This window comes from Phalaenopsis equestris, unplaced genomic scaffold, assembly GCF_001263595.1.
Source record: "Phalaenopsis equestris unplaced genomic scaffold, ASM126359v1 Scaffold000137, whole genome shotgun sequence".
Lineage (NCBI taxonomy): Eukaryota > Viridiplantae > Streptophyta > Magnoliopsida > Asparagales > Orchidaceae > Phalaenopsis > Phalaenopsis equestris.
The window spans coordinates 428,591-450,799 of record NW_018164579.1 but is presented as its reverse complement, the minus strand read 5'-3'; the positions used below and the strand labels follow the sequence as shown (position 1 = coordinate 450,799).

At 33.0% G+C, this 22,209-nt stretch overlaps 1 protein-coding gene across 3 annotated transcripts; it reads left to right on the top strand.

The window, feature by feature from the left end:
• Positions 1 to 16,445: 16,445 nt before the first annotated feature.
• On the top strand, positions 16,446 to 20,277 carry LOC110021657 (receptor protein kinase TMK1-like). Of its 3 annotated transcripts, none has more exons than XM_020720239.1 (3): positions 16,446 to 16,748; positions 16,968 to 19,453; positions 19,579 to 20,277. In XM_020720239.1, the coding sequence occupies exons 2-3, from the start codon at positions 17,083 to 17,085 to the stop codon at positions 20,079 to 20,081; spliced, it is 2,874 nt and encodes a 957-aa protein (XP_020575898.1). In that variant the 5' UTR covers positions 16,446 to 16,748; positions 16,968 to 17,082; the 3' UTR covers positions 20,082 to 20,277. The 3 variants fall into 3 exon arrangements, with proteins under 3 accessions (XP_020575898.1, XP_020575897.1, XP_020575896.1); XM_020720238.1 differs by having other exon boundaries at positions 16,446 to 16,858; XM_020720237.1 differs by having other exon boundaries at positions 16,446 to 16,858; positions 16,963 to 19,453.
• Positions 20,278 to 22,209: the final 1,932 nt, after the last annotated feature.

The window sequence follows — 22,209 nt, the reverse complement described above, 5'->3', positions numbered from 1 at the left end:
GGGTCTCTAACACGTGAAATTATTAGGTCTGGACATCAACACGTCCGGTCACAGATCACCACATCACTCACAAATTGACTGTATGATGATGTGGCGACCTGCGAATGACTATCCGGACGTGTGAAATCTAGCCCTAATAATTTTTCCTCTCACACACAAAAATGATGATGATAAGAGATCGGGCTTGTTACGATATGCAATTGTTAGGTTAATGGAGAGATAGTTGGAGGGGTGGCCTCTTGTCTAAAGCCAGGACCTAGCGGGTGAAAAGGGCAACATTAATGATTGCTAAAATCTATGAATATACTAATTTAGTTATTATTAAAAAATAAAAGCTAAAAAATCGGTGCCTATCAAACACTTTAAAAATTATAAATTTCATTTTTAATTGGTGAAATCCCTCGGCTCATGAAGAAGTTAAACACAGTATAACAAATCAAGAATTTTACTCAGCTTAGTCAAAGCACTAAAGGGGATTAGTTCAACATGGCTAAAAGGAAATCCCAAACTAGCTCTGACACCAAAAGGGGGCGGAAGTATGGAGATCACCGGTTGGGGATCACAAAGAAATTTTACCGGAATAACAAATAAAACTTAAGAAAAAAGAAGAAAACTTGAAATATTATTGAATATAACACTTACAAATAAGATAAGTAGACTCTTGGTGCTCAACCAGACTCTGCAACTCTAGACTTACACACTATATATAGATAAGAGATGGGAGGAAATTTCAAATATAAGTTTCGTAAAAAATGGAAAAAACCAAAACTTCATCTGATAAAAAGCCTTAACAAGAGCTATGCTTGTCAGAAGGCCCAAAATCTTTATTAATAAAAAAATAAAAGCCTTGAAGCGACTGCAAATAAGAATTAAAATGTGGCTCGGATTCAGTTACTGAGAACAGCAAATGATATTTAATTTGCATCTTATCGGCATCACGTAACCGATTAGGACCTTAATATAATCATAATCCATAATTAAAAATGATGGACCATGCATGGTTGTTAGCGTAGAGCACAACATCCGCTTAGATTTTAGTAGTAACTAAACTCTATTTAAAATCATTTAAAAAATAATTATGTCGACGACAGCAGTAAAGTAGAATCGCTATCGCGTCTAATTTTAATTATTAGGGTCTATTTTGTTCTTGTATAATTTTATTTTTAAATAATTCCTATATTTCTAATTAACAACAATTTTTATTTTTTTCAATAAGTTGATGAGGTTGAAGTTCTTTTTTTTTTTTAAATTTTACAATAAAAACTTAGGGTCATAATTATAAAAAAATTATTAATTGAATTTTTTTCATATATGTACCTGCAACTCGCACGAAATAAATTTATCTCCCTGTTAATATTAAAATTAACATTAGTACATAGTAAATATCCAGCTGAACTAAATTCTTGACTTTTCTGCCTCATAAATGTGACATCTCGAATATTTCATAAATTAATTCGTTTTAAGAAAATACTCAAAATAATATGTAAATGTTTTGAATAATTTAAGAAAAATCTATCATTTAGTATTATTTTGAAAGATATATTTATTTAAGAAATTTAATTTTTTATTATTTTTATTTTAAAAATAAATTAATTTTTAAAAATTATTAATTTTTTTGAATATTTTAAAAATAACTTGAATTGTTTAGGCTTAGTGTAAACCACTTTAACTTTTTCTCCATCGCGAAAAATATGCGAGAAAATATTGTGTCCGGAGTCCGGACACAAGTCGCGCCGGTTTTTTTTTCATCCACTTCTTCTAAAGCATCTTACCTTACGTTCTATTATAATTACCTCATCATAGAACTTACCCCATCATCCTCTTAGTTGGTAATATTATCAAAGCTGTCAATAAAATTTTTAAAATTTGATTTAATCTATCTTAAATTTATATTTGGACCATTAAAGTTAAGAAAATTATAAAACTATGATCAAGATTAGCGTGCATTTAGAATTCTTAGGCAATGATTTGAACAGAAAAAAAATGTTACCATTATGGTTTGCGGTTGTTACGCCAAACATCTACTACTTCATTGTGAGGTTAGCATTGACTTGTCAAATTAATATAATCCTTTTGTTAACTTTATATTTAAATTACATCACGTTAAATTATGGATCCCATACAATGAACCTCGATTTGATTCATCTTCTTTCTTGTATAACGAGAACTATTCTCATCATAACGCTTTTTTTATAAATATCCTCCACAGTGCCAATGATATGCACATTATAATAATGATAAGTGTAGCTTCACATATCAAGCCAAAGCACCAACTACTTTAAAATAAAACTAAGAAAAAAATATGATTATTAAATTATTTTATGCTGCAAAATTTAAGATGATAAAATAAAAAATTTATATCTTAGTTCCTCACAAAGAGACTGTCAGAATAAAAAAATAAAAAGAAAATGTTTCACCAGAATTTTTAATGTTGAAAATTCTAAAACAAATTCATAAAGTTTAGCCAAAACAAGTAATCCACCAAGTAAATAAAATATAGAGTTTCATTTTTCCCGACAATTGAAGAAGATAGAATATAGTATGCTTAAAATGAAGCTATTATATATATGTATTAGCTTGAAGTAGTCGAAGGATAAAAACATTTGTTGAGAGATAATGTTTAGATAATGAAGATTATGTAATAGTTATGCACGGGGGCGATGACAGGTTAATGATCGCAATTGGGCAATAGTCAGGAGATGATGATTTAGTCAAGAAATAATAGTTAGATGATGATGATCGGCTGCTAATAATTGAGCAATGATGGTTGAATAATGACAGTCGAGGGACGATTATAGGATAACAGTTGAATGATGGTAATCAGGCAATGATGGTTGCACAATGAGGTTCAAAAGAGGATTAAGAAAGTAAATGTTAGTGGTGGTCTTGAATGTCGAATGTCAGGATGTGCTCTAAAATTTCTTATATTTCTAAAATCTCTTTGATTCAAAGCGTGTCTCCACTTATAAATATTAAGAGTCTTGTTTTAATTATTTTAGCTAAAGTACCAAAACATTCTATCCAATGTGACTTATTTATTCCTTTGATCATAGCATATTCATTTAACACAAGTATTTTAATGAATTCAGAATTGGGTGATCTTAAACTTCTTTTATCAAATATTTGACTTGATAAATGTGTAAGATTTAACAATTATTTAACCTTTTATGGTTAATATCCCAAAATTAAAGTCGTGATACATGAATATGATGCGTCTGGTACATGCGATGGGGCCAGTGTGGACAGGCGACATTAGCAACATTTTCGAATGGGATATCAACGAAGAAGTGCTTTATTGTCTTAAACTCTACAGTAATCTGCACTAGTTAGAAGACTGTGGAGCATTGACGCACCGATATTGGCTATGATGATCTCTAGAAGGCTACAATGCTTGCATTTGCATTTTATCTCCCAGTATATTTGTCTCATTTTTATTTTTTATAAATATTTTGATCGAAGTTATAAAATAATGAGGAGTCAAGGGAGATAACGAGAATCATGTGAAGTTTGCAGAATTCTCTTTCTCATCAATTTAACTGATGTTGAAGATAATAAAAGAATATGACGTGCGTTGATTATGGGTATTGAGATGAGCAAATAATGTGGGCTAAATATCTTTAGATAAATAATGATTGTGACTATGTAATTTAATATATTAAATTGCATGATAGCTAGAGAAATGAGAGTAGAGACCCGGTGTTGGCCAAGTTTAAGTTGCGCCAACCAAACCCGGGTGCACAAGAATGCACATATAACTATGTGCAACCAGTGTAGCTACTCATAGGGGTGGACGCATGTGTGTGTGCATAAATAATGAGATCATTGATATGCCTTCAACAAATTTTCATCATCCAACACAAATTTCGAGTCATGACACAAATCTCAGGATACTTTTTTTAGCAATAAATGCTCAAAGTCATATTATAAATCATTCTGAGCTCTAATTTCAGCAAAACTTATAGACTAACTGACCGGTTTGATGAGATGGACACTGCTACACCAACTTTGATCCAATCCGAGTCAAATCAAGCCTAGATCAAGCAGTTAAATCATTTTTTAATCAAATTTATTTCAAATTTGACAAGCATATCAATTTGAAAAATCAATGAGCTCAAGATCACTCGATTATGGCATTGTTACGACACTAAAATGACCACAAAACGCCTTCCTATCAGTTGTCCGATGGAGTGGTCCGAATGCATTTCTTGTTTATCAGGATGCTTTTTATAGACTGTATAAATAGAGCCCAAATCCCTTCATAAAAGAGGACTAGGAACTGAGTTTGGAGGAGGATCAAAAAGAGAATGAGCTAAAGTCCAGTGTTCTGCAATGAGGTCTGGTGAACGCTTCTCGGCCCTATCACCAACCATCGTCGATCACCACATGTTGATCGTCTTTGATCACCGCTCATTGGTCATCATTGACCATTGTCGAAAACCGTCCCCTGCTCATTGCAATAATGCAACCTGTTGAACAATGACCATCCTCCGCTCATTGCAACAATGTGTTTGCTGACAACCGTCGATCACCGATAGTTGGCTGTCGTCGACCACTGTGAATCATCCCCTACTCGTTGCAACAATGCATCTTGTTGAACAACTACCAATGTTAGTGACTAACAAAGTGTTGTGTGGTGCAGCGACCATCTTCGTAGAGTAAAGAAACAAGTTGTGGAGTAACAACCAACTTCTCGAAGTAGCAGAGCATTTTGCAGAGTAGTGTGTCATCCTGAAGACTGTGCAACAATAGACTCATAGACGATGTGCAAAAGTTTAGGCATCTGCAATCGCTCCCGGTCGTTTTGCAACGAGTCCTTTTATATACGAACATAATAACTGCATGACCCTTTCTCCCTCGTGGGATCGTGGGACAAGGACATGTGCTTGTACACATCAAGCTGTAGCGGATTATTTCTAACTTGGCTAGACCCCGTAATTTTTTTCCTTTCTGAGTTTTCCATATAAAAACCTTTTTAGTATTTCTCTTTATTACTTTGATTCTCTGAGTGTGATATGGATTCTCCTACAATGCTGAAATGATAATTCATTAGTTCACCGCCACGAATTATCTAGCACCATCAGTTATACTAACCAATTTTTTGGAATTTAGTTCAATAAAAAAATATAATTTTCTATTTATTTTCTTTTAAAGCATCATATTTTTGAAAAAAAAATGAAATTTAAAATTATTGAATAAATTAATAAATCATCATCTATTTTTCTTAAAAGTATAAAAGCCCAAGGGTGAGAATAAAATCTTAAAACTCCTAATTATCTTTTTATAAAACCTAGCTCTTTATTTAAGTGACTTGTTTTGTTTCTCACACGCATCAGTACGTTTATATAAAAATTTCAAAATTTATGAGTATATGTAAACCATAGAATTTTTCCCATACTTAATTAGAGTAAGGTATGATTTATTTTATTTAGGGGATAAGTTTCCAAAAAAGGTCAAGCCCCTATTGTTAATTATAACCTAAAAGAATGTTGAATCCTAAGAAAACACTCAATTAAAATAATGATCATTTATTTTTTACAAATTTCAAATTTTAGGTTTCATGATGGTTATTTTTAAAGTTCTTTTGTGAAAGATTAAAATGGAACAATTTTTTTTTCAAATGCCAAAAGAGAAAATGTAAGAAATGCTTGAATACTAAAATTCAAAGTAGCACTCTAATTATCCTATTTTTAGCTTATATTATATGGAATGAGATTTTTTTAGTTCTTCATTTTATTAAAAAGTTAAGACTTATATTCAAATAGCATATATTGTGAAAAATACTAAATGGTGGGGACTTAAGTCGTAGCAATATAGAAATGATTTGCCTCAAAACCTAAACTAAGAGAAAGGCTTCCTATATGACAAGGAAGCAAAAACCATATTTGAGAGGATAAAGTGGGACTTACAAATTCTAATTCAACCAAATCTTTTAGAGTTATGACCCTAAGTGGATATGTTAGTTAACTAACTCGTATATGCTTCAAATTCATGAGTCTCATCACACACAAAAGTGAATAAATAAAGTTCATCTTTATACTTTGGAGTCATTGAGAGTTACAATTAGACCCTACAGATTCACAGTGCATCTAAATAATATAATAATTTTTAGTTTTATATTTTATTAATTATTTTAATTTATTTTGAAGGCTATATGCGTGTGTGTGTGTGTACGTGTTTTCGATCAAATTTAAGGTCTAATTGAAGTTAAGAAAAAATTTCAAAGAAAGTGTTGTTATCCTCACTGATTAGATACCTCATGTTCGCAATGGGTAAAGTATAAAAGAAATGAAAGAACCGATATACAAGTGCATATGATTTAGTTAATTTTAAAAATTTCTAATGATATATTTTTATTGATTATTTTTTAATGTGTTTTTTGTTTCATCTATTTTGATTTTTAATTGTAAGCTTTAAGTTATTAAAATGAGTAGAAATTCTATTTTTTTCTTAGAGCCTAATAATTAAAATTGACTTTCACAAGCACAAATAAACACAAAAAACAACCTAAGAAAAGGTGAAAATTTTACATGTGCACACAAAGTACAAACCATCAAAATGATATACGAAAATATTTTCAGTGTAGTGGATATTGTTATACAACTTGGAAGAAAAATAAAAATGAGCAATCGATTATGCAGCGCATCTTAAATTACATAGTTTGTCACTGAGACTTTTTTTCCTTTTATCTTCAATTTATATTCTTCCATTTTTTTTTCTATTGTGGTCCATTATGGTTTAATCCCTCTAGGTTTTATTTGGCATCATTGAGGCCTTACACCTAATTATAATTTCAAATTACATTTAATATTAAAAAAACCTATAAAATAAAAATAAGTAGGCAATCATATAAGCAAATAAGTAAATTAACTCACTTGGTCTAGCATTAGTGGGTGCTAAGCTAAATCTCCTAATAGGCAATGCCCAGGGGCAAGCACGAGTAACAAACATCTACACGCAAAATTTACTAATTCTCAGTATATTTTATTAGTTTACCCACTAAGCATGACCAATTCTAAAAAAAATGATTTTATAACCACTAGATAATCACTATGACATTCAATCTAATGAATAATCAATCAGTCACTCATTCAATCTAGCAAGTATCATCACATCATTTCACAAGATACATATAAGTATCAGTCACTATATTCTAAGCCTATATTTTGGATTGATAGTCTAAAGTGTGTGAATCTTTAGTGGCAAGTCTATCCTAAGCCTTACGATTTTAATTTCATTTCGAACCTAGAGTTTAAATTTGATTAGAGGATAAATTAAATTCTAGTGATTGATAACTAAAAAGTTTTATTTGTTATTTAAAATTTGTTATAGGAATTTAAATTTTAAGGTTTTAAAAAGTCATTATAAATGTACAAGTTCACCATAAGGGATAAAGCCATATTTTAGGGCACCTTGGTATTATGAAACATACAAATAAATTAAAAGAATGAAATAGTATTCCATTACAACTGTAAGAGCACAAAAGTGAATTTTTATGTATTTTAAATTAATTTTGATTTTTTTATTTAAGGTTGGTTGATTTGCAAAATTTAATTAGTTTTTTATTTTTTGTTCTAACTTAATATGATCTCAAATTTTTTTGAAATTAATTACTAAAGTCAGAGAAAACATCATGAACACTTCATAAAATTTTGATAAAATTTTCAATTATTTTGAACTAATTATTATTTGTTTAATATTCAATAAATTATTAAGAGTTCAAATGACATTAAATTTAATAAAAGCTTATAGAAAATTTAAGAACATCACGAATTGCTCCTCATGAAAATTTGAGATCATTTAAACTTCAAATGAGCTGTCGTAAATTATTAGATTTTTTCTGAATTAAAATATTTAATTATTCAAAATTACTTGGATTTAATTTCACAAACATCTTTTTTCCGTAAGCAATTGAGATAATTTTGGAATTTTCTTATTCCATTGAATTTATTCCAAATTTATAATTTTTTGTGTTTAATTAATGAATTATTTAATTCTTTAGTTAGATTACTACAGTTATGAAGAATTTAATGCAAGACTCAATGTGTTAAGAATTATGATACAACTCCATAAGTTCAATTAATACCCAGCTACATTTTTTTCATGTTTATCACTATATTCAAATCTAGCCTTATATTTTTAGTATTAAAACAGAAATTTAATTTCCTGCCAAAAACGATCAAATCTGGTTGCATAAATAGAAAATAGAGCCTTAGACTCGAAAAAATATTACATCATGACTCTTAATGTATTCGTAGTCTAATGGTAGGGCGCCACGTGTCAAGTAAGTTCCACTATTTTTACACTAGCCAATGCTAGTGTATTACGGTGAGGCCCACTTGACACGTGGCACCCCACCAGTAAACTTCCAACGCAAATTGTGTTAGGAGTCCTGATGTAATATTTTCTCGAATAGCGATAATATTTGATACATATGGATCTATTCAAATATAATCTTTATAGCTAAATGATGATGCTTAGCCACCATTCTATCATCACAAGAAGTTAGGAAATTCTCATACATACCAATCAATTTAATGTAACTCAAAATTTGATATTTACACTTATTACATTTTGCTGTCATAAATATATTCGTGAAATTGTATGTTTCACTTTAAGAAAATAATAAGGAAAAAATTTCTCAACCTCTGGACCGCATAAATTCTAGACTTTTGGGTCAGTGTAATATCAGATGCCAGATGTACGAGAGCCTCTGAATGGTTCCCGAAGGCGACGGGCAAATCATGACCGTCAGTGGGGTCCAAGGCATGGGACAGTGAAGGGCGATGAGTGGACATAAGACATTATCATCGCCAGCGCGATCATGAAATCCACGTGGTGTGTGGGGCTCATTATAGTTGCTGTTCCTCTGTTCCGGGAGTTATCGAGGACTGGACTAGAGGAACTATTTTTGGTTCGATTCGACTCTCCCCGCTATTGTCCCCATTTCCATATCATTGATACGAAAATTGTTTATAAAATAAAGCTTAGAAAAATAATTATATTATATATCTGTATATTCACGGTAATAATAATTTTTTTGAGATTTTAGAATTATATTGTGATCTAGAGGACATCCACATAAGCCGGGCACAACAAACAAAGAAGAGAATCTTTAACATGGAAAACTCTAAAAAGACAATTAAAATGATTCTACAAATATAAATATATTTTTTGTAGGAGAAGATTGGGGAGTTTGAGACAATATAGAATTTTGCGTGTTTTGATTGATAATGTCGACGATTGGTGATGAGTGCTAATTAATTTTAGATGTTTGCATCAGCAATCATCAATTGATGATCGGTGGTAATGAATATTAACTATTTATGTCAACTGATAATAAGTATTAGATATCGATGAATGACAAATATAATTGAATGCTAGGTATGTGAAGATGATTACTTGAAAGGAGTGTTGGTGTGGACTATGAAAAGAGCTAAAATTTCACATTTTGTGATTAGATGTAACATTAAGACTAACATATTGTTTTGAAATGCAAAAATAATAACAAAGAATGAATCTACTCATAACATAAATAATTTTAGGACTCAGAGATCAATGGTATCAATGCTTACTCATTGGGTAGGACAAGATTTATTCTATTATTGAGCACAAGTTTTAATAAGGGCAAACTTTTATAGTTAATGATGCCTTAAAAGTTATTTTTCCTTTAGGAAAATTCTCAATTAATAGAGTGATACTTGTATTTCTATTGATTTTCTAAGTTTATTTTTTCATGAAGATGATTAATTTTGGAATTTAGTTAAGATTGGTTCAAATTTAGGAATCATTCTTATTAGAACCAAAAGGAGGAAAGATAAGAAGCATCAGATATTCAGAAACTCAGTTGCGGTTCAAACAATTCTATGGATTGGTTTTACAGATTATATTGAGATTTAACTTTAGGTTCAAATTATTCATTTTATTTAAATTTTGGAATTTATAATTCTACATCTTAAGATCAAGAATAAGCTTAAATGTAAGGACCTATGTTATAACAAGGGAAAATGAACATGCTCGGACCCTACAACTAAGGTGAGCACTACTAATCCGAGAAAGAGCTTGAACCAGATTTAATGAAATGCAATTTGGCTTACAAAATTTAGACCTCATAAGGGATGAATCAAGTCAAACTCTTTCAGTCTTATGATCCTTTCTGAAAAAGGTATCAAGTTAACCAAGCTAATGCGTCAAAATCATGAGAAACTGTCAAATGAAATTTAACCGACCTTAAGTGGGCCTTATGGTCAAAGTCGTTGACCAATGCTTTAGGTGAGTTTGGAAGGGTTCAAACTTCATGAAAAGTTTATTAGTTTCATTCGAAGCTAAAAAAATCAAATTTATATTGCTTTAGATTGAGTTAAGTTAAATGGTTCTTCAATGGGTTATCAAATCGAACTAGGTTGACCAAAGGTTTAAGGATCTCATTCTGCGGTAAAATTGATCCTTAATGTTCTTTAAGTATATTAGAGGTAATAAGAGTAGAAATTTTTGAAATAAGAGACCTAAAAATTTAACTAAGGTTAACTAAGCTTCTTCAGAAACAAGAAGAGCCTAGAGAAAGTCATAAACTTACAATGAATTATCCCAAGGCATTAGGATTTATTTTGGCATGTCTAGGCCCAAAGTTACACTAGGATACTTTTAGAGTCAATTTGAACCTACTCAAGCATAGATAGGATTTAGATTCCTAATATTCCAATATGAACATCCTATTGAACTACTAGCTTTATTGGAGGAGCTACAGTGTATTTAAAGCTCAATTTAAAAGTAAAGGGACATTTGGGCTATCCATTTACTAATGTTAAGGAAAACCGCATCACTATGAGGAATCTTAGGTCAATAAGTGAAGGATTGAGATTTGATTCAAATCCCCTAAACCAAAATTGAGGCAAAAATGATCATTATCTTGACAATGAGACGATCAATTGATCACAGAAAGGAAAAAGAGGTTTAAATACACCATATATTAGTGATAATTGAATTGAAATTTAAAATAATATTTGGAGCTTAGAACTCTCTATGAGCTTGGGGAATTTACAAGTACTACAAATTGTTCATAATCTGTAGTTACAACTAATTTTTTTAATTTTGAAATCGACATTTTTTTTTCTTTATATTAGAATATATAAAATCAGTACACTAAATTGACTGGCATATATCATTCCCTTCTTATTCAAAGAAAGTGACCAAGCAATTTAACTTCTGAGAAACTGTGATGCACCAACAACCAATGATGGTAACATTGTGTTGGGCCTTACAATTCATAGATATTAAATTGAATGTAGATGATCTTAAGATAGTTTTTATAAATGAATCTTACATAGTATAAAAAATTAATAAAAATAATGGTTGAAATAAGAAAATGATAAATGGGAAATAGCGATCAAGTGATGGTGGTAAGATTAAGGCGGTTATGTGATGATGGTCAGACAATCATTGTTGATAATAATAGGGTGATGTTGGTTATATATTATGATGCCAGATTCTATCATTTTCATTGGGCTCAAGAATTATTTATATCTTTATGTTTTTTTTCCTAATTTAAATTCCCTTGTATAAAATAAATTTGAGGTTATTTAAATTTTTTTAGTGAACTTTTAGTACTTTTGGCAAAAATCTTCAAACACTTTAGTGGAGAGTTTGTAATGATTCTCTTAATTATAAGCCATTTTTTAAACATTTAAATAGTTTAGCAACATCAAAATTGTTTAATATTAGACTTATTGATATATTTTTATTGGAGATTCAAATTTTAACTGCAATATGTAATATTTAGATATTATTTGATCTCTCAAATACTATCATGAAATATCCAACTATATTTCAAAGGCTTGCTTTGGGTTTAATTTGACTTGGATCAAAATACTTTTAGTGTTTTCAGCCTCACTTGAAGAAATGTTTATTTTGGTTATAAATTTGCTAAAATTAGAGTTTAAAAGGTCTAGAATTTAGCTCTATTTTTTTAATTCAAGTAATGAGTTGAGACATGTTTTATGAAATAATTTTATATTGGCATGTTACTCCTCATTTTGATTTATAATCAGCATTCACCATGATGTTTGATTTTTAAAGATTTGATAAAAGAATTCAATTAGAGAATGGAACAAAGTGGTGAAATAAATATTCCTACTCAAGCAAGAAAATTATGGGAACATTCAAGTCAATTTGACTCAAGATGCTCTAAGTATTATCTTGTATAATTTAATATTTAAGTTGACTTTGAAGTGGATTTTTTATTCAAATTGATTAAATTCTTAGAATGGAAACTTATCTTTTTATTATTATAAAAATATACCTGTTTAGTTTTATTTTGTTCTTGTACGACTCTTAATCCTTACTCATAAAACTTCAGAAGATTGAGGAGTTGAATAGAGGGAGGGAGAGAGAGAGAGAGAGAGAGAGAGAGAGAGAGAGAGAGAAATAAGGAATAATATACAAAATTATTTAAGGATTAATATGTGTGGTCTTAATCATTATATTTCTTCAGCCTTCCCTCAAACCCATAATTTATACATCAAGAATTGAGGTTTGGAGTTAAAAAAAAACTTATGTGAATCTTGATGAACTTTATTCTTTAATTATAGAAATCACATGACATATTTCATATTAAATTATAGCTTTCCTTCTTAGTAAAAACTATATCTATTTTTTTCATTCAATTATATAGAATTTTGGGCCAGCAATGTTAAGTCCTTACTCCGGGGTGATTGCTTCATTTCTTAGCAAGGATTATGTGTTAGCAGCACAATGATGGGAAAAATAAGCTTTGGATGAGTAGCCCTATCTTCCTTTTGGTTGAGTAGGCCCTTAGTGAGTTGGTTCTACATCAAGGTTTTAAAGTTTTTGTAGCTTTGAACGTGTTGAAAAGCATACACTTTTTGCTTAGTTGGAGAGCAAGGAAGAGCATGCCCTTTTATAATTCTTTGAACTAGGTTAGTTTGAATTGAACTTCAGTCGTTGGATTTCCACAAGCCTACACATAACAAACACAATCAATATAATATGATATTTATCTATCATAACAACTCATAAAAGAAATCTCCAACATACACATAATGATACCAAATCAGATTTAATATAACGGAGTAAAGTGATCAAAATTCACAACACAAGAAATTGATAGTTCGTACAATACAGAAATAAAAAAAACATAAAGTTAGCCCCTATGCCAGGGGAACATCATCAAACATAGAAAAAGTCTAATTTTCATGTCATTATCATCTTGCTCCTCCTCCTCCCCGATCAGACACATGTGTCTCTTGCTCTGGCAATCAATACTCTTGGTTAGACATACAAGGCTATCTGTAACGAGCTACTAACCTTCACGCACCTGTCAGAGCTCTTCATTCATCATCATCACACGCCTGACAAACTCCTCATGTTGAACCTATAATGAGCTAGGGCCACTCACAACTGCAAGAGAATGCTCAGCCTCAAACGCCATCCCCTTTGCCCCGATGTCATAGATTCTCCCCCTTCTTCTTCTCAGTTGTTTGCTTCTACAACTCATAATCATACTGCACAGTGATAGACTGAATACCACTGCTGATGGCAATGAGTCTGGCTAGTCATCTCCCCCTGTCTCTCTCGAAGCTGCTTGTACTCCACATGCATAACATTCAAATATTATTTTGTATTTTAAACATTAATTGACATATTGATAGAATTAAAGTTTTAATACTTAAATTCACACGATGATAGTGGTCAGATAGTCAGTGTTATGTGCCTGCGCGTCGATGTGTAAGGATGTGCAACTCTGTGGTGGATGGCTTTCTGTCAAGCTCCATGGCTTGTATACGTGATCACATATATATATGAGTCACATAATTAAATAAATTGGTAAAGCTTTTGAATTTTAACATAATCTTAACAACCTTTGATGATTCTTTGTGTGGGGGATCGAACCTCTAATGTGGAGTGCGGCCCCTTTGGCTCCTTCCTTCGTCTGATTCTACTGATTTATCTATCTCTTTCTCTAGTACTCCAGAGAGGCCTATGCTCGGTTTAACTCAGCCCATAATTCCTCCCCAGCCCATGACGACTTCTACTCCTTCTTATGCGTCGTCGTGAACATATCTCTGAGCCGTGGAATGAGAGAAAAATAAAAGAGACATTTGTAATGAATACTCTTTTAGTTTTTAATCTTTCTCCCCTTAGTTTGAACCCACCAGCAATGTAAAATCTGTATTTTGTCTCTTGTGAATACTCCCTGGAATATAACATACAGAAGTTGATGCAACAATCTATCTTTTCAAATAGTAACCCCAATTTCGCCACTAACTTTTAAATTATGTACAAATCTTGTAGAACTAAATTACTAGCAGGGTTTGTGTCCTTCTAAGAGCTAAGCAGATAGCTATGTTGTCACATGCACGAACTCTTCAACACCAACAATAAATTCATCGGTTAATCTTTTTATTTATGGGTATAATTTATTATACATCCACGATCTAACACATCTAATAATACACTTGATTTTGCAACCTATAGTAGATCAAATCTCAGCGGATCTTTGAAATTTCCAAGCTACTTATCTTTTTCACAAAGTTTTGATTGTATGTTTCGATTTACAGATTTTGTAGTATCATTAGGTGTTCTTTCAACCCTCAAAATTAGATTTGCAAATATATCTTAAGTATTGTTTGGCCAATAATGACCACTTTGATATTCTTGAGTAGTGAAAATTGAACACTCTCAAATAATCATGTTTATCCTAAATAACTAAGGATATTTTATCATTTCCAGTAACAATCGTGGCTACAAAGTCTACTTTTAGTGACGGTGGGAGAGTTCTTGTTGAATCCAAGAGTTCCTTGTCTACAAAGACAGTTAATGCACTTATATGTGCATCTAGTTCGATCAGAGCTTTCACACCTAGTATGAAAATGCCCTTGGTAATATATTTTATTATTAAATTCTTTTAAATTCTGTTTAGCATATTTTTATATACATTTTATCTAAATAAAAAAGAAGAATAAATTGAAGAGGAATGTCTCACAATAAGTTTACCAAGGTAATTGTATGGACGACTTAATGACATGACCATGAAATATTTTATTTAACTTTGGATGCTTGATCATGACACTTTTTTGAATTTAATTTCTCCTAATTTGAAGTTTGAATAATATACTGATGTGGAACATTTGTTTATCAATGGCTAGGTGGTTTAGGCATTGATGTGAAACTTAATTCGGGATTTATATATACTTTTTTAGTCTTTGGGATTGTGATATTTACCGGTTTGATTATTGTTTGCTGGTTGTAATTGACATGTGATGGCTGTGTTTCTCTTTTGACTTCATTCTATGATGTTTGTTTTGGAATTAATATCATGTGAGACTTAATTCTGGATTTGTTTGTTTTTTTTTTTTTAAGTTATGATGAATTTCAGAGATGCTTGATGATAAGTTATGATGAATTTCAGAGATGAATTTCAGAGATGCTTGATGATTCAAACAAGCTTAAAAATACATTTTCCTATCTTTAGGATACAATCAGGATGATTTAATTCATGTAATTTCTGAGCTCTTTTTCTCTTCTGCTTCTCTTTTGTAGTTGGTTTTTGTGAAACTCGGTAAAAATTTTTTGTTATTGATTTATTTAGTGTTGGATGGTGAAGCTTATGAAGTGTTTTTGCTATTAGAATTTGTAAATATACAAGTTACTTGTAAACAAATTTGTTTATTGTTGGATGGTGGAAGGCTGAATGCTTTTAAAGTATTTATTTTGTTTATTATTGGATGGAAGGAGAAGAAGAATACATTCAATTTTTTTGAGACCCATTATTATATCTTATTTATCAGCTCTGAATCAACAGTACTAGATTGAATAATAATGTTTGTTGCCACACCTTTGAACATTTTATGTGCTGCTTGTAAAGAATATCCCATGTGCACAAACTAATCCCCAATTGCATTTCTGAAAAATAAAGTACATTAGCTATGGTGTTCCTTACTGTCCAAGTGTCCATCAAGCATTCTAGCATCTGATCTTTACTTCTTAATATCATTTCCCTTCTACCACGACCTCATGGTATGCCACCAATCTTTTTACAAAAAATTTTATACATGCAGCTCAATTCATGAGGGAACCCCAGCTGAACATGAACAAAAAAAAAAAAAAAAAAAACAAAGAGAACAAACCTTAGACTAGCCCAAACACGGCTCGTTTACACTCTAGTGATGATCAACAAAATCTAAATACTCTAGATAAATTTCTTACAATCAAATAAAAAAATTTTATTTTCTTACGTTCATATTCCTAATATTTCAAACCAAATATCCCCTCCGTATTTCTTATTTAGGCTATATCCAAGGTTGATCGTTCGTCCCTTCCGACCCACATGCACGTAACTTTTCTTTTTGGGCCTGCCGCAAAATTTTTTTAGTTTAATTCAGATCCATAGCCCTCAAATCCCCACAAAAAAAAATCCACGTCAACGGTCGTTGTAACGGGTGAGCATTTCTTGGTTTAATTTTATGACATCAATGTCCATGAACCATTAAAAAGAAATTAATAGAAGAAATTAAGGCACGTAACATGCGGTATTTCCTCGGAATCCAACCAGCGCAAATCTCCCTCACTCCCACTTTACCTCCTCGCTTGTTGGCTGGCAACGCCGACAACGCCATTTTGTCTTCAACAGTACACTTCCCCCGAACGCTAATTTCCCAGCTGCTCCGCTGTTCTTCCCCTTCCTTTGGCTCAGATGTAGCCTTTGAAAAAGAGTCTACCTGCGAACTACAGAGGTTTGGATTCCGACGTTCGATTCATGTCTTCCTCTTCCTCTAATTTCTAGTTCTTGTCTAATGCCGGAAAAGCTCCCTACTAACTGTCCGACGCTGCCCATGTTAATATGGTAGAATTCCTTCTTTCTTTAAGAAAAATGGATCTTGCCTTGTAAAAAAACAATAAAATCCTTTTTTTTTTCGCTTTCTTCGGTTTTATTCCCCGTAATTTTAGCGCAGATTGAGGAGGATTAAAAATGAAGCAAATCAATCAAGTATAACGGTTATTATGCAAGGTTTTCGCTGTATCTTCGATTATATGTTATTTCTCCTCTGAGAGAAATAGAGCCTAACAATGGCGAGTTGGATGCTTCTGTTCTTCCTTTCCTTTTGCTATTTGGGTTCGTTGGTGTCCGGCGAGACGGACCCAAACGATTTCGCCGTTCTGGACGAGTTTCGAAAGGGGCTAAACAATCCTGAGTTGCTGAAATGGCCTGACTCAGGGGACGACCCCTGCGGCCCTCCGCTTTGGCCGCATGTCGTCTGTTCTGGCTCTCGCGTGACGCAGATCCAAGTCCAGAACTTGGGTCTCAGTGGCCAATTGCCCAAGCGTTTCAACCGGCTTTCTAATCTTATAAATCTCGGGTTTCAAAGGAACAATTTTTCCGGCCCACTTCCAACTTTTAGAGGTCTCTCCAATTTACAGTATGCATACCTCGTCAACAACGAGTTCGATACCATACCCTCTGATTTCTTCGTCGGGCTCACCAGCTTGCTTGAAATCGCCTTGGATCAAAACCCTTTGAATAAAACCTCCGGTTGGGCAATCCCTCCGGACTTGGAGGCCTCCACCCAGTTGAGGAATTTGTCTTTGATCCAATGCAATGTGGCGGGCAAGCTGCCAGATTTTTTGGGCACAATGCCAATGTTGAGTACCTTGAAGCTCTCCTACAATATGCTGTCAAGTGAGATACCGGAGAGCTTCGCAGGCTCTTCTTTGCAGACCATTTGGCTTAATAATCAGGATGGAACTGGGCTTACAGGTCGGCTGGATGTGATTTCATCTATGGCTTCCTTAAACGATGTTTGGCTGCATGGAAATAGTTTTAATGGTCCAATCCCTTCGGGAATTGGAGCTTGCACTTCTTTGACCCGGCTATGGCTTAACAACAACCAGCTTGTTGGTCTTATTCCGGAAAATTTGACAACCTTACCTCGTCTCCAGTCTCTGAAGTTGGATAACAACAATTTGATGGGTCCGATACCAAAGGTGAAGTTTGCAAATTTCACTTATGCTTTCAATTCATTCTGCGAGTCCACTCCTGGAGTTTCTTGCTCTCCGCCGGTCACTGCGCTTCTTGATTTCCTTGGTGGTGTGAACTACCCGTTAAAATTGGCTTCTTCTTGGAGAGGAAATGATCCATGCACCGGTGACTGGTTTGGAGTTTCCTGCTCTAATGGTGAGGCCTCTGTACTAAATTTACCACTTTTACATCTGAGTGGAATAATTAGCCCCTCGCTTGGGGAGTTGGGTTCATTAGTGGATATCAGGCTTGGGGACAATAACTTGACCGGAACTATACCTGAAAATTTTACTGGTTTGACAAAGCTGAGGATGCTAAATGTTTCTGCTAATAATTTAGCCCCCCCAGTTCCCAAATTTAGCCGTAGTGTGACACTCCTTACAGATGGAAACCCATTGTTGAAGAGTTCTCCTCCTGCTGCTTCTCCTACTGGTAGTTCACCTCCTATTGAGCCACCTGCTCCTTCAGGAAATGTTTCTCCTGGCTCTGGGAGTTCCACTTCTCCTTCTCCACCTCGTAATGATTCAAGCAGCCCACCAGCAGCTGATATGAAAAGAAATCAGTCTGGTTCCCATATATCGACAATCTTGATCTTTGTAGTTTTAGCTGCCATTGTGGTCTTGGTGATTTTGTTTGTAGTTATCCTAATTTGGTGCAAGCAGAAGGGCAAAACCAGATTTGTGGCGTCACAATCTGTTGTTATGCATCCAAAGAGTTCACCAGATACAGATAATCATATCAAATTCACTGTGACTAACAGTTCTAATGGCAGCACCTCCATAAGTAATTTGCTTAATGGGAGCGGAAGCTTTATGAGCAGAGCACTCTCAAGTGATGATGGAAACTTCACTATTTCCTTTCAGCTTCTTCGCAGCTCAACCAATAATTTTTCTTCAGAAAATGTGCTTGGGCGGGGAGGTTTTGGGGTTGTTTACAAGGGAGAGTTACTTGATGGAATGATGATAGCAGTGAAAAGAATGGAAGCTGCTACATTAAGCAACAAAGCTCTGGATGAGTTCCAAGCTGAAATTGTTGTTCTTTCTAAAGTCAGACATCGTAATTTGGTTTCTATGATGGGTTACTCGGTGGAAGGCCATGAAAGACTTCTTGTCTATGAATACCTCCCCAATGGTGCTTTAAGCAAGCATCTATTCCATTGGAGGAATTTAAACTTGGAGCCTCTTTCATGGAAGAAGAGACTTAATATTGGATTGGATGTGGCACGAGGAATGGAGTATCTCCATAGCTTGACTCAAGAAAGCTTCATTCACCGAGACCTCAAGTCCTCAAATATTTTACTCGACGATGAATACCGAGCTAAAGTCTCTGATTTCGGATTGGTGAAGTTGGCTCCTAATGGCAATAACTCAGTGGTTACCAGACTGGCTGGTACATTTGGATATTTAGCTCCTGAATATGCTGGTGAGCTCATTTTATTTTCTATTAAGAGGATTAAATCTCATTTCATGACACTTATTTTTGCTGATATTAACTGGGATAAGGTTTCACTTAAATCTAACAATATGCTGTTATTTTGATTGATGAAGTGACCGGAAAAATCACAACAAAAGCTGATGTGTATAGCTTTGGAGTGGTTTTGATGGAACTCATGACAGGAATGGCGGCTCTTGATGAGGACCGTCCGGAAGAAACCCGTTACCTTGCCTCGTGGTTCACAGAAATAAAATCTGATAAAACAAAGCTTTATGATGCCATTGATGCCACACTCGAGAACAAAGAAGAAAATTTTGAGAGCATAGTTACTGTTGCTGAACTGGCAGGCCACTGTGCAGCTAGGGAACCACATAGGCGTCCTGAAATGGGCTATGCTGTGAATGTCTTGGCTTCACTGGCAAACAAATGGAAGCCGGCGGATGATGAGCAGGAGGAATATTTTGGCATTGATCTTCATCAACCTCTTATTCAGTTAGTGAAGGGTTGGCAGGATAGCGAAGCGATGTATTCTTCAGCTGTTGATGATAGCAAAGGAAGCATACCATCGAAGCCTGCAGGGTTTGCTGAATCCTTCACTTCTGCTGATGGCCGGTGAAATGTGCTTGGTATTATATCCGTTCTTATTTATGTCAACAAGTTTTGTTTATATCTGTGCTGCTACATTTTTCTGCAATATATATCTTTGCTTTGTGTTTGTTAGTATTATTTTTTTGAATTTAGATGACAATTTTGTGAGTTTGTGGATAGGAATGTTATGCATGGTGAATGCACTTGATTTCATCTGTTTGTTAGCATGATTGAATACTTAATTTGTTGTATTTTGTTTCTTGTGTTTGAATATGGTGCCAATTAGAAGCTACATTGTGCCAGTCCAGTTTTACTGAAGTGGTTGCAGAGAAGATATTTCGAGGCTTGAAACGGTCACTAAATTGGAATGCATTTGTTATTGCTTGTTTTTTTGTATCTATATTGATGCTTTATTACTTTATCGAGAGCTTATCGAGAGATGGTTTCTGCATCTTGTTGTGTAAATGGGTTTCCTTCTTGATGTTAGTGCAATAGCTTTAGTTTCATAGGACAATTTGTCTGAAAAGAAGTTAAACAAATTGCATAATGTTACTGGAAACTTGTTTAAGATTAGCCACCATTGATTTGTGGGTTTTCTCTAACCCTTCTTAAGTTAATTTCACACTTGAATCCTAGCATTCCAGCATGAATTTTAGAAGTCTTATTGGCCAAAACTGACTGATAGTTATAATAAACGGAGTAGGTAGAGAGGAAGGTTGACTAGCTCTTATCGTACGGGAAGTTATTAGGTGAGTACCTTTTTCCTTGAGTATAACAGTTTTGTTTTATTTTTTATTAATAAAAATACAATTTATAATGCTGATTATATTGAATGAAATATGAATTCTAGCTAAAAAAAGGAGTTATGATTAGTTTTGTTTGCCTAATAATTTTTCTAATTTTAGGACCTTTGCAGGTTGGATGTGACTTTGAAAAACATCGTCTTAGCTTAAAAGTTGTACTTGAAGTCTTTTAGAAGATATTAATATTTTTTTCTAGTATAATTTTGGCATTTTATTCTTTTTATTATTTTTGTACAATATGAGATATTTATTCTGATGAAGTGTTTCTTTTCAACTTTCATCACTAAAATGTCTTTTGTTAGGAGTGAGTTTTTTCTTAACAAAAAATTTAAATTTGGTTTTCTGGGCAGATAACTGAAATCGGACAGTCAATAACGGGCCTATTCTAAGATTGTCTAATTGGCTAGGTCAATTTAGAATTATCACTAAGTCAGTTAATACATTATTCCTAATTTTAACAAATCATAACAACCCATTTTTATGGTTGTGTTTGTTTCAGACGAGGCTTCTATGATGTTAAGTAGCTACGAGAATGAATATTACTTTTAATAAACATCCAAGGAGCATGAGATTATTTACAATACTTCTCGATGCCTTTTTGACAGATTTGGTTAGTAAAATAATATCTAAGCAGTCAAAAGTTGTTAATTGTACTGAATTTTGAGCTTCTTAAATAAGTCTAGACAAGCAAGGAATCTGTCACAGTTGAAAGTCTTTAACCACCTGTCATATATGTTCATGCTTGATCAAATTGTCAAAATATAAATTTGATCCAAAATCTAAAGTGTTATTTCATTAGATATGATGGAGATAAGTATGATTACATATTTAGGTCATCTATGATAAAAGAATTATCTCGAGTAAAAATGTTATTTTCTACATATTAGGTCTTGCAATCCTGCAAAAGATACTTCCATGCTAGAACATGTTGAATTAGAGGAGCTATCTTAAAACAACTGCCTAGCATCAGTAGTGTACGGAAAATTTGGTCTTATGCACTAAATTGAAATTAGTTTATGCAATGCTGATCATTGTTGCTATGTCAAAGGAACTGGAAAATATAATTTTATTTTTCTATTATATATTTATGATATATTAATTGCATGAGTTGACATTTAAATGAATAGTCTTAAAGAGGACAATTAGCTAAGGAGTTTGTCACAAAAGAATTGGGGAAATAAAAAAAAAATACTCAAGATGAGAATGCATTAAAATAAGATTATAGGCGGCTCATTTTTGCATGCAATGGTTTTGAACAACACTAGGCATTGCACAAGCAATGGAGCAATCAATAAAGAAATGTCCAATCCAAAAAACAAACACTTGAAAGCTGTGGTGTATACTGCACGGCCT